Source organism: Macaca fascicularis, chromosome 18 (assembly GCF_037993035.2).
Source record: "Macaca fascicularis isolate 582-1 chromosome 18, T2T-MFA8v1.1".
NCBI lineage: Eukaryota > Metazoa > Chordata > Mammalia > Primates > Cercopithecidae > Macaca > Macaca fascicularis.
The window spans coordinates 36475338-36488712 of NC_088392.1; the positions used below are offsets into that span (position 1 = coordinate 36475338).

At 35.6% G+C, this 13375-nt stretch overlaps 1 protein-coding gene across 8 annotated transcripts in view; it reads right to left on the minus strand.

Annotated features, from left to right (window-relative positions):
• Positions 1-13375, minus strand: part of DCC (DCC netrin 1 receptor) — a 1206733-nt gene that overhangs the window by 330785 nt on the left and 862573 nt on the right. For all 8 annotated transcript variants that reach the window (XM_005586668.5, XM_074022755.1, XM_074022754.1 and 5 more), the window contains exon 10: positions 1149-1297. In XM_005586668.5, coding sequence (XP_005586725.3) covers positions 1149-1297 — 149 coding nt within the window. The remainder of the gene's footprint in view (positions 1-1148; positions 1298-13375) is intronic.

Sequence of the window (13375 nt, forward strand, 5' to 3'; positions counted from 1 at the left end):
TATGTATTATATATGCATTATATAGACACATATGCATTATATATGTACATATATATGTATTATATACATATTTTATATATTTCTATATGTATTATACAATATATATTTATGTATTATATATGCATATGTATATATGTATATGTATACATATATGTACTATATATTATATATGTATTATACATGTATAATATATGTATTATATAGGTATACATGTATGCATATAATACAAATATGGATATACATGTATAATATATGTATTATATACGTGCATACATGTATAATGCATGTATTATATACGTGCATACATGCATAATATATGTATTGTATATGTATATACACGTATAATGTGTGTATTACACGGGTATACATGTATTATATGTATTATATAGTTATGCATATATTATATATTATATAGGTACACATATATTATATAGGTGTACATATATATTATATAGAGGTACATATATACGTATATATGAAACTCAGAAATTCTATTTTTAACATATGTGTGTGCATGTATCACAAAATAGAATTTTTCAGTTTCATGGGTCTCCCTAAAGACCTATTTACTTTTGGTTTACTTGAACAACTAAGTTGCTTCTTTTCAGGTGTCTATGCTAACCATTGGGTAGGAGCAAAATCTGAGGAGGGGGAGACTAGGCTTCTCAGAGTAAGTTCTTCTGAAAACAATAAAAAATGACAGGTCACTTCCTGATGATGGAAGGGAGTTAGATATAATATAAACGTATTAGAACGAAGGAAGCAATTTGGTGAACGCCGTTGACTATGAGGGCAATCACCCCTTAGTCTAAGGAATAAAAATGCAAATGCCTTCCATGACCAGGTGAGTTCATACAAATCTGGTTGCCCACACAGGCCAGGTCACTGCATACTCAAACAAAAAATTGGCATCCTTTCTATTGACTTCACTTTATTGCCCATTTACCTCTTATCACCAGAATTTAATTAAATTGTGTAAAGTTTCCAATAGCACGTGCTTTAAAACTAATCAGCTTTTCAACGAACATGCTAAACACTGGGCTGTATCAAGAGCTTGTGGGTCTTTTCCCATTTCTGCAGCCCTAGGGCTATCCAATGGATGGAAACATCCAACAGATGGAAGCAGTGTGGTCCATTCCTTCACCTACCTGTTCTTTTCCCGTGGACACCTCAGTGCAGAACAATCTGTAACCTTGGACTGGACCATTTGCATAGGCAGGGGGTTCCCAGGTAATAAGAATTGAGGTAGGTGAGGTAGATACAGCTTGCAGGTTTTCTACTGGCCCTGGAACTTGCACTGTATACAAATAAATAAATAAAGTGATTAGGATGAGTGGGTTCTCTTTCTCAAAACAAAGAAAACTACATTTTTACAGATCAATAAAATTCTAGGAGTATGTATTTTAGAATAATATGGAATAAGAATATAAAAATATAAACTCTGGAAACTTTGGAATCACTTCGTTTTAAAATTCATAAGAAAGTTTACATTAACCAAAATTGCCTATTTTGTTTTACATTTAAAGAAACTGGTAAAGGAATATAAGTGACTAAGATAATGGCAGAAAAGAGTGGGATTCTTAATCAAAATTCTTAGTCTGAAAAATTTGCCGCTATGCCACTATGTCTTTGCCTGCATATGGCTAATAACTGCAGAAGGAAAAGAGAAAGTACATTTGGAGTACTTGTACATTTTGGTTCTACTTATAATTAAAATAGGTCATGCAGCTATGGATAATTTACCACATTGTCTTTATTTAAGTCAGAGTTTTAAAATCTTGCCTGATTCTGGGTTCATTAAATTAATTTTAGCATTTCATTTCAATTCCACCTTTTAGAATTACATTTAACTTGCCTGCTAACGAATAGCACAGGGCCACAATTTTTTTTTTCTTTCTTTTTTTTTTTTTTTTTTTTCCAGAGACAGAGTCTTGCTCTGTTTCCCAGGCTGGAGTGCAGTGGCATGATCACATGTCACTGCAACCTTGAACTCCTGGAGTCGTCATCCTCCTCTCTCAGCTTCCTGAGTAGACAGGACTACAAGCATGCACCAACATAACCAGTTAGTTTTTTATTTTTATTTTTTCGTAGAGACCAGGTCTTACTATGTTGCCCAGGACAGTCTTGAACTCCTGGCAAGTGATCCTCCTGCCTTGGCATCATGAAGTGTTGGGATTACAGGTGTGAGGCACCATGCCCAGCCCAGGTACCTTAAGATTGTGAAACTTTTAGATTTTAGAGAAGTAACATGATATCCGTGCAGGGTTTTTGTTTTGTGTTGTTTCGGTTTTTCTCTAATGGGGTCTGTAGTAGCACCCTGTTAATCAAATGTAACTATATATTTGCAGTAAAGCATATGATACATCAAATTGATTACATTGTTCATCAAATGTAACTATATATCTGTAGTAAAGCATATGATATTCATGCCAAATGGGCTTATTAAAGACTATGGGTTAGGTTCAGATGCAAAATGAGTTAAGAAAAAGCTTCCATTTTGATTCTTTGCAAATTTTGTATTTGATCATAATTTTGTATTCCTGCATATGGACCTGTATATGGCTTGTAAATGGTAAATGCAACGGCCACATTGTGGTTACCTAAAATCAATAAATGACATCACCATTGCGAGTTTAACTACAGTCTTACTTAATAATGTTGTATGTGTATTTTCCCCAACCTTGGATACCACCTAGCTTTGGACAGATATACATTGTGGGCCTGTAATACAGTTCTGAGAGTTTGAACTTCCATAGCAAAAGTGGCATAGGAAAAACCGACTGGCATGTATCTGATGATATACTTCTTACATCAGTGTGGAACCTAACAGCATATCTCTGCATCATTTTTCAAGATTTGTTCCATGGATCCCAGGTCCCTTATGGTATCACTACTCATACATTCATTTGGAAAAATATCTAAATATTAAAGCACTCCCCTCAACAATTCAGGATCCAGCTTAGGGTCAGGTTTTGTTGCCATGTCTTTTCAGGCTGCTGTGAGTTGGAACAGTACTAAATACATTGACTTTCAGGCAATTGATACTTTTAAAGAAACAAGCCCCCTTTTAAAAATAAAATTTTCATCATTTTGAGTGTGTCTTTTTCTCATGTTAGATTTAGGTTGTGCATTCAGACAAATGAAATGTAAATGATGTGTGTTCTCAGGGCATCACATCCAGAGGCACAAGCTTTCTCTCTGCCCTCATTTATGATGTCAGAGCTGAGTACCTGGTCAAGTAGAGTTTGAAGGTCCGTTACCCCATCCTAGCCCTCTACTCTACCACTTACAACTAATAAGCAACCCATGGGGAGATAACATTAGGACCATATAAATACGCTTGTTATCAACATTTCCCATAGATTTAGCATCTACTAATGGTTCTTGATGGAGTCAATTTCTAGCATGGTGGTTAAAATATAATGTTTTTTTTTTTTTCTATTCCAGCACTTTCTCTACATTTGCTTGTTGACGCTTAGCATTAGACTATAAGCAAAAGTCCACATTTTTCTCTTTTTGTGAATCTTTTATTTCAATGGGCACATGGATTCCTTTTTATAATCTATAATTCATCACTGTCCTTAATTATATTGGTGTTCAAATTTACCCAGATTTAACTAGGGAAGCTCTTTTTAATAGTGTTTCTCTGTCCCTGTGACATGCCCCATCATTTATTGGAGTACCTATTTTCTTTTTGGCATAATATGTTCCAGACTTATCTTGATCTTGCCTTGGCTCTAGAAAAAGAATTCCTTCAAGGTTTTCTGGTTCTTTTAGTGGGGAATGGTATAAAGACAAATATTTGAATTCTAGTTGTATAAGTTGCTACTTGAGTGCATTTGCTTCTTGGTCTTTTTTAGTGAATAGAGCTAAGAAACATGCATGCATGCATACATATGCACACACATATACTTACACAAACATTTATATGCATATATACAGATAATACATATGTTTCATGACTCCAAAGTAATGCATCCCATTCCACTCCATCTCTACTGGATTTTGTCTTGCTCTCCTCATTCCTCTTTGATGTATTCTTTCACAGAAAGAACTCTTAGAGAATTGTATTTTGGCAGACACTTTATTAGTGTCCCCACTTCAATATTCTTCCAGGAAGAAATACTTTTTCTATGAAAAAGCTGTCTGTTCCAAAAAGGAGACTTTAAGAGACAAAGTTGAATAATGAGGAGTCTTAAAGTGTACAGTGTTGCTTTAGTATTGTGTTATAACAAATCAGACATTTTCCTTAATGGGAAAAAAGTGAAACAAAGCAAACCAAAAATGTGTCCATTAATATTGTTCAAGTGGATTTTCACAGTACTGTATTTTAAAGAAAAACATAAATAATTTGTATGCTTGTATTATTACTGATATATTCACAAAGACAATGCACATATTTCAAGAGGGGACATTTCTGATTCTGAACCTATTATTCCTCTACAGAAGGCAGAGAAAGGAGCGAGAGCATTGAGACTGAATGACCTGTTAAGATACATGCTGTATGTGAGAGATCCAGAGTTGTTATGTGGTGCACATAGTGCATAAACATGTGGCCCAGTTGATACGTAAAGTACTCATTGAATGTGTTCCTTCTTGCTCTCTTGTGGCCACATGGAAAAGGTGTTGTTTGTTGCGAACGTGGCTCGATCTGGGAGCAGAGATTTGGATTTAAAAATGACTGAACTACAAGGGCATCACTTCTCCTTTGAGTTGTAACACATTCAAAGCAGGTGACAGCCCAGCCCTAGTTTCCTAGACAGAACCACTCCACAGGAGGACTGAGAGATGACTGGGTATCTGGGGGAATGGAAAAGGAGGCAGTGTGTGAGAAGTTTCTGCTCATCTCTCCCACTAGAGCCCAATGGGGTGATGAGAAACATTCAAATGGACTCCAAGTTTCAAGGGGCAAAAGAGAAGAAAATGCACCTCATCTGATCCATCATATACACAGTAGGTGTCAAATTTGCCAAGAAGGAAGGAGTGTGAGGTGTACTCATGTCACTCAGAGTTTTCTGAGGCTCCAAGTGTGGCATGGAAGAGAAGCTGCAAATTAACTGTTCATCCAGAGCGAAACCTATGAGAATCTGGAAGAGCAAGCTGAGAGAGCTGCCTAGCAAGGTAGGGGCTGTGTACGGTCTGGAGTGGGAGGGTGTGAACAGCCTTACCTGACCATGACTCTGAGAATCACTGAGGCTTGGAAACTTATGGGAATCAGATATGACAACCATACAGACACTTCTGTCAGGCATTGTGGGGGAAAACAGATTACAGGGATATCTGCAGCTCAAAGCAGTATCCCCATAAGAACAAACATGAGGTCATACTCCTCTCCTCCTAAGCCTAGCGAGGGCTGCTCAGTGTCCTGGCTCTTTGCCCCAGGAGAATGGTCAGTACACATTCCATTGAGTTGTCCAAATAATTGCAGGACTGTCCTTTCCACAAGGATATGCACCATGTTGCTACACAGAAAGCACTCACTAAACATCAGTCAAATGAATGATTTTATATACAGTTACAAATATTACCATAAATCACAGGCCTAAGACACATTATGTAGTCTAACCCATTTGATTTTGTTGATTCATCACTGTTACTAAAAGGGATCACAAAAGAGTGTTTTCCTCGTACATCTGCTATGAACTAAAATTGGTACATGTGCTATGTGTTTGGTGCGCCTGCAAGCCTGTGGGCACCTTCCCCATCTGATAATTCCTTTATATCTACGTAGCTTAATTATTATCAGTGGGGAAACATCAGGCAGTAAGTATCGTACTTTGGACTCAGTTTACACTGGTAGTGCCAATCCCAATACCCTGTGCATCAACTGCACTCTTCTGGATCATTTAGTTTAAGTATTCACAACAACTGGATGCATTTTTATCAATTGCCAGCTAAATGAGAACATTCTATTTGTTGGTGTAAAGTTTCTAATTGCCTTTATTTTTTCCTGAGAAGCGACTGCCCTTCGGTGCTAAATTGTTTCCTACTTCAACTTTTTCATTTTAAAATTTATTTTGTGATCTGATTTTCAAAATATTCTGTTAAAATAAAAATTTCATAATTGTATGATTTGAATAAATATGAATATCAAAATATACATATATTTCATATAAAATATCAGCCCTCTGAAATAGACCAAAGTAGTGCTTACCTGTTAGATACTCTTATTTACTGCATCCCTGGCTAGTGTCAAGGCTCTTTGTTTCACTTAAGCTACTGAATGCTTACTCGTCTTCACAAAAATGCCAAAAATTAAAATTCATTATTTCCCTAATATTTTCCCTTTGATCTATATATATATGTGTATATATATATGGCCTTATATATATATGAAAAATATATTATTTATGTTAATTATGGAGATATGTATAGGTGTGCATGTACATATATATACTTATACATTTATTCAGATCCATATCCATAAAGTATATTTTAGTATAACTTATATACTTTTACATATGTGATGCATTATATGCACATGAGCTGCAAGAGAAAATGAAATAAAGGGAGACTCAAAAATGTTCAACAATGAGGTTGGATGCAGTGGCTTATGCCTGTAATCCCAGCACTTTGGGAGGCTCAGGCAGGAGGATCATTTGAGGCTAGGAGTTCGAGACCAGCATGGCCAACAAGATAATATCCCATCTCTACTAAAAATACAAAAATTAGCCAGACATGGTGGTGGGTGCCTGTAATCCCAGCTACTCAGGAGGCAAAGACAGGAGAATCCTTTGATCCCTGATCCCTTGAACCCCAAAGGTGAAGGTTGTATTGAGGCAAGATTGGGCCACTGCACTCCAGCCTGGGTGACAAAGCTAGACTCCATCTCAAAAAACAAAAAAAGAAAAAGAAAAAGAAAAAAAAGTTTAACAATGGGAATTAGATGTGAAATCAATACCACTAATAGCTTCAGCCTTCCATTTCATTACATTTTAGTATGTCAGTCAAGGAACTTAATGGGCTTAACTGCTCATCGTTCGAAGACGTCTTTAATATTCCTCACTGATTCCCTCAGTTGGACAATAATTTTGTGGCAAACTGCGTCTAATTTCTCCCCATCTCCATTCAAGTTACCTATTTCTTCAAAGAATGGAAAGATTTCAGAATAGATGCATAATCTATGCAAGCAACTCATCAATCAATGTCAGCCTATCCAACTACCTTTTTTAAATTTCAGTATTTCATTACAGTGGAAATTCATTATAACATCTGTATTTCAGAACAAATTAAGTACAGTACTTACGTTGGAGTAAATGAGATGTATTACATGTCACTATTTGCACTGGGAACAGTAATTTCTGACTATATATATAAATTTATAGTATAACAGAGCACTTTATAATGAGATCTTATTGGATATTAACCCCAATAAGCGATATATAAAAGTTAGCCGAATCTTTAATAAAGCATGATTGATTATATATAATCATATTGAAGACAGGATATGTGTGTGTGTGTGAGAGAGAGAGAGAGAGAGAGAGATCGCGAGAGCGAGTGAGCGAGCTGCTCAATTTAATGATTTACAATTGATTAATTATAAATGACAGGATGTATGGTTTTTTGTCCCTACTCTACGTATGATAGAAATCTGTCATTAGCATCAAAGAGTCCATGAAGAAGCCCCTGAAATTATCTTGCATATTAAAAATTGTAATATGTATATTTTTTGAGGAGTAGGGTTCTCAGCTTCTATCATTCTGTCTTAGCTTCTACCATTTCTATCCCCCAAATGGTAGCTCCCAATATCTCTGGTTTCTTTTGGTTCTGAAAATCAGTGATTCTTTATAATCAAATCATTTGTAGTGATTGTTAATTACTTTATAATGGGAAAACATCATTTCACTTTAAAGAGCAATCTTCAACTTTTAATCAAATGCTACTGTTTCAAAGCTAAAATGTATTTGGGAAATAGACTTCTATTTTATTTTCCCAATCATGGGTATTTCAAAGACATTTGAATTCATCTGCTTTAATTCACCAAATATTTTAGGTTATAGGATGTTAGGGCTCCTGATTATCAACAAGTCACATAGCGTACATGAATCAGTACACTTTTTATCTTTTCTTTCTCTTGCTCTGTTTTCATTCAGATATCTAACCATCTGCCTTCCTGTCTTCCCTTTACTATAAGAAATTTTATATTTGCAATAATCAGACTAAAACCTAAATTATGATTTATCAAATAAGTTTCTTTAAAAACCTTGGGAGCTTAATTAATCCCTTTCAAAAAAGAATCTGAATATGAAGTTTTCAAAGAAAAAGCTTTAGAAGTATCAAGGCATGCCACTATCTTCATAATACTGAACGAGGCTGATGTCTCCGAGCCATTATACTTATGTTTCTCAGCTGGAAGTCCAAAATGAAGATAAATGTTAGTGTCAGGGAATATGTAGTTGAACATTTGAATATTTAAAGTCTTTTTTAAATGACTGTGTAGTACAATGAGTTCTACTGTTCCTAAATCATCAATTTAACAGCACCGCTTAAAAAAAAAAAAAAAAAAAAGTGGATTTGAAGAAAAACTGTCACGTGTTGTCATTCATATAATGACCTATAATTCACATAGCCTCAATTCAGGTCAGAATTCTGAGGTTGAGTCTATCCCTTTATTAGTTTGCTAATTTAAAAATGATTCTTGAGCCTATATTTAAAAATGAATAGCAAGGGATCTAAGTAATTATCTGTAGTGATCCAAATGGATTTAGACCACAAAGCTCTCTTCCTTTAAGCAGCAGCTTCCATTGCTGATGATCTCCTCACTGAACGTGTTTCAAATGCAAGCCATTTCTGAAACTACTTACAGTTATTGATAATAAAGTGTACGCGTTGATTGCCCCTTTGATTTTTTTTTCTTCTGTAGTTAACAGCTTTAATGATATTTCTATGAAATCTGTTTCTATTCTGTATGGGGAATGCAACATCAAAAAGCCTGCAGGCAATGTAATTATTAGCATAATGAAACCTCTTCTTGACTGAACTGTACATAGTTAGGAGATACGACAGTAATTTGGCTAGGAAGAAGCACAAACAATAGGGTAGATTTCTATTACAGAACCACAGGAGTCTGGCAACATTTGGTTGGAGGAAGCAGTTATTACCTGTTCATTTCACCTTTAGTTTTAATATTTTCTATCTGCTAACACACAATATACTAAACTGTGCCATTATATATGTGTGTATAAATATATATAGAACAGATGCAGATATGGATAAACACACACACATATATAATGTGTGATATAGATGATGGATATAATTTATATATTACCTTTGTGCACATATATGTATATGCTTAGATATTAATGAATATTTTTGACAGCTTAATAGAAAAAATTTTAATGACTCCCTGTGAAGAAAATAATCTTCCAAGCAGATTTCTTGTAATTCAACCTAGAACTGGAAACAGTTTGATAATAAAGGGATTACAGAAATTGACCTCCAGACAAGGTCTTTCAGGAAGACAGCTCAGAATTTTCACTAACACAACCAAGTAGTAATAACCTTGGGAAGTATGTAGAGTATGTTTTTAATGTACAGCATTTTGAATTTTACTTCGGAAAACATAAGCAATGCCTAGTAATGCAAAGTGTCGTGAACAAGGTAGATTCTGGACTGCATGGTGGAAGCCTCAAATTGTTTCAAGTGCAGATTTCTAAGTAATGTCAAATGCAACTGTTTTTATCATCTAGAAAAACTACCCGCACACACCAAACAGAAGATAAAAACTTAAAGTTTCACCCAAATGTGCTTAAGTTTACATACTAAATGTTACATTTACACATTACTGAAAGTTTGATGTCATATACACCTAACCATATTGACTTAAAAATAATTCCATAGTAGCCTGGGTCTCATTACTCCCCATTGTGATTGAAATGTTTAGATAATTTTAAAGTCTAATAATAATTTCTATGCATTCAGCATACAATGCTTTCTCTAGAACTGTGAACTCTTTTACTATGAACTTTTATTATAAATTTTCAAGGAACTTAGGAAGGAGAAAATGCACAGAAAACAACTATAAATGAACAACAGATCATATATAATCAAGGCTAAACATTCTTGGGACAACCAAACATATAGGAATTCCAGAAATAGATCTATTGATGAGATACATAGGAATCTGGGATGGTAATGGGGGGCTTAGTTAAGAACATTTCTTGAAGAACAATTAAGAATTGCATTGATGGATGAATGAAGGATGAATCTGGTGAGACAGGAAACATCAGGATGAATGAGTTGAATGGGTAACATCCTTGACATGAGCCTTTCCAGAACAGAACTTACAAGTTGGGAAATGGAGACAAAAACTAGCCTATACATTGTGGAAGGTTTCAGATGATGAGGTTTTCAAGTAAAAACAATGAGAATAATTCCAAGATGAACTAAATTAATGATTGCACATGTCATCTCGTATTGAGGAAACCACCTTTTCCCCAAAGCATGGAATTACCATTAAGTTGTTTTCCTAATAACCACCATCAACAAATCAAATCATGTTTTGCCAATCGTAGAAAAATGTAGTCTCTTTCATGAGATTCAAAGAAAGTTAAAAAAAATCATCCGTTTTTCTCAAGATGCTTGTCTCAGAAAATTCAGTTTAGGAACAAGTATTCACAGAACTCTAATTTTCAAATGAATTGTCAAGGACTTTTGACAAAATCACATAGAAAAGTCAGAAACTATCTCTTAGATAACTAGTGCTTTAAAAAAAATGCTTCAGGTAGGATTGAAACATCTTAGTTTTGATTCCTGAGTCAAAAAACCCCTTGTCCTACTTAATATTAGTGTATCCTTGGGCCAAGTATTAAATACTCAGAGCATCATTTTCTCAGGTATTCATTATTTCTGTACCACAGAGCTAGCACAAGGATTATATGAGATTATATGAAAAAGCAAGTGTTTAGTATAATATGGTAGTTAATATTGTTACCTGAAATCAAGACCCTGAAGCTTTTCCAAATATTGGTTAGCTCATTAGACAATTGGAGGAAGAAGTATTTACTCTTCTTAACTGTCAGTATTATTAGAAGAACATGAAGAGATGATGTATGCAAAGGGGAGATGGAAAACACAGCATTCCATGGATGCCTAAAAGGATGTGGCCTGAGTTCTCACCAAGATTATGCTTAAAAACCAAACCTGGGCTGGGTGTAGTGGCTCAAACCTGTAATCCTAGCACTTTGGGAGGCCGAGGTGAGTGGATCACCTGAAGTCAGGAGTTCAAAACCAGCCTTGGCAACATGGTGAAAACCCATCTCTACTAAAAATACAAAAATTAGCTTGGCGTGGTGGCACGTGCCTGTAATCCCAGCCACTTGGGAGGCTGAGGAAGGATAATTGCTTGAGCCCAGGAGGCGGAGGTTGCAGTGAGCCGAGATTGTGCCATTGCATACTCCAGCCGGGGCAACAAAGCAAGACTCCATCTAAAAAAAAAAAAAAAAAAAAAAAACACACACACACACACACAACCAAAAACACCAAACCTGGCCAAGAGAGTCCCTGATAGAAAAGCCAAGATGATCCAGATGTGATATCACCAATATAAATGGAGCCTTTTAACTTCCTCATAAATAATCCACATTGAGTTTCATTTGTTGTTATATCTCTATACTCTACAGACTATAAATTGATGTTTAATTCTTTAGAAGACTCCCAAGCAGAAACCTTCAGAAAGGGCATTTGCTGGCTTCTTCCTTACTTCACATTGACTTGAGACTTGTATATATCTCAAGATTGTATTTCCACACGCAAAAATCTCAGTTCTCCATAAATAGATATGCATCACGGAGGCAGGTGTCTTCAGCTTATGCACAACTCAGAGTGTTTCCCATGGTAATAATGTGACTAGACCCAGCGACCTTTCTCAAAGTTGGCTTGTATTATGGTCAGTACGGGAACAATCAATATCTGATGTTTGTAGTTTTAATAGAGCAATAAATGACATGTATAGATTGCTTTTATAAAAGAGCCCTGCTGTCATTTATTACAGGAAAAGGAAGCAGTAATCTTTTTTTCAGACAGTCAAGTGAGCACATTTTTCTACATAATGAAAAAAAGATCCCACCTTAAAAAATACCATCTCTTTGGGGAATCAATTTATTGTTTATCTATTTCAAGGCTTTAAAAGATAAGGAACTGCCTTGAGTAAACTGGCTCTTTTGGGAGGGAATATAAATTAAGGAAGAAATTTAGCACTCTATTCTAACATGCAGGTTTCACAGAAGTCAGAGTTCCGGGATGTTTTGATGCACAAGATGCCAGCAAATCCCATCTATTACATCTTGGGTAACAGAGACCAGCAGCAAAGGATATATCCTCCAGAATCAGAGATTTAGAGTTCAAATCCAGAAGACTCATTCAAGCTATGTGACTAGGATCAAGCTATTTAATGTCTTTGTGTTTAAATTTCTTTATTTAAAAAAACGGGCAGTGCTTACCATATAAGTAATGTTATGAAGATGAATAATAAATAATTTATGAATTATATTTGGAACAAATGAAATGCTCAATGAATGTTAACTATTTTTACAGTGTTCCGGGCACTGCAGGGATTTGAGGGGAAAAGAGTGAACACTTCCATAGAACTCACAGTCTTAATATGGCAGGACCCCAAGGTGCAGGGAGGAGAGCAGTCCAAATGAGGTGAGAAAAATTATTGGGGACAGGTCCATGCCAGACCTTAAAAGCCTTGGGAGGATATGAATCTTTTATTCTAAAAATCAGAAAGTAATTGCCATTTTAAGCATTTTTCACTCTGCTGTACACAGAGTGAATTGAAGGGGGGCAGAGATGAGTGTTGCGATACCAGTTGGTAGAACATTCCATAGTCCAGAAGAGAGAAGAAAACAGCTTGAATTAGAATAACTGCTGGCCATGGAGATGAAGAGAAGGGTAGGGATTTAAGAGCTATAGGGAAGGTAAAATCAACAGGACTTGGATTGGAGGTAAGAGAGTGAAGATGATGGAAGCATCAGGAATGACTCCTGCAATATAGATTTTTATAGCTAGGTGCTTCTGGTGTTGTTCACTGATAAAGGAAACACTGGAATAGATTAAACTGGGCATGTGTGTGGGTGGAGTTGTGTGGGTGAGGGAATCCACAGGTTTGGCACCACACTGGCTTTGAGGTAGTTCGCTGTATACAGAGATGTACAGCTGGTTATTCATTCCTGTACGAACACTTATAACCTAACATCTTTCCCCCATCTTCTCTTAATTTATTAAGCTCCCAGTTTGATAATTTCACACCCTACTTCTATTAATGGGCATATCACAAACTATTTTCTTCTTTATTTATTTCTTCTTCAACTTTCTGCTTTTTCTATTGATGGATAGTCAGCTGCTTTTCAGGAAGATCAGCTAGTCTCCA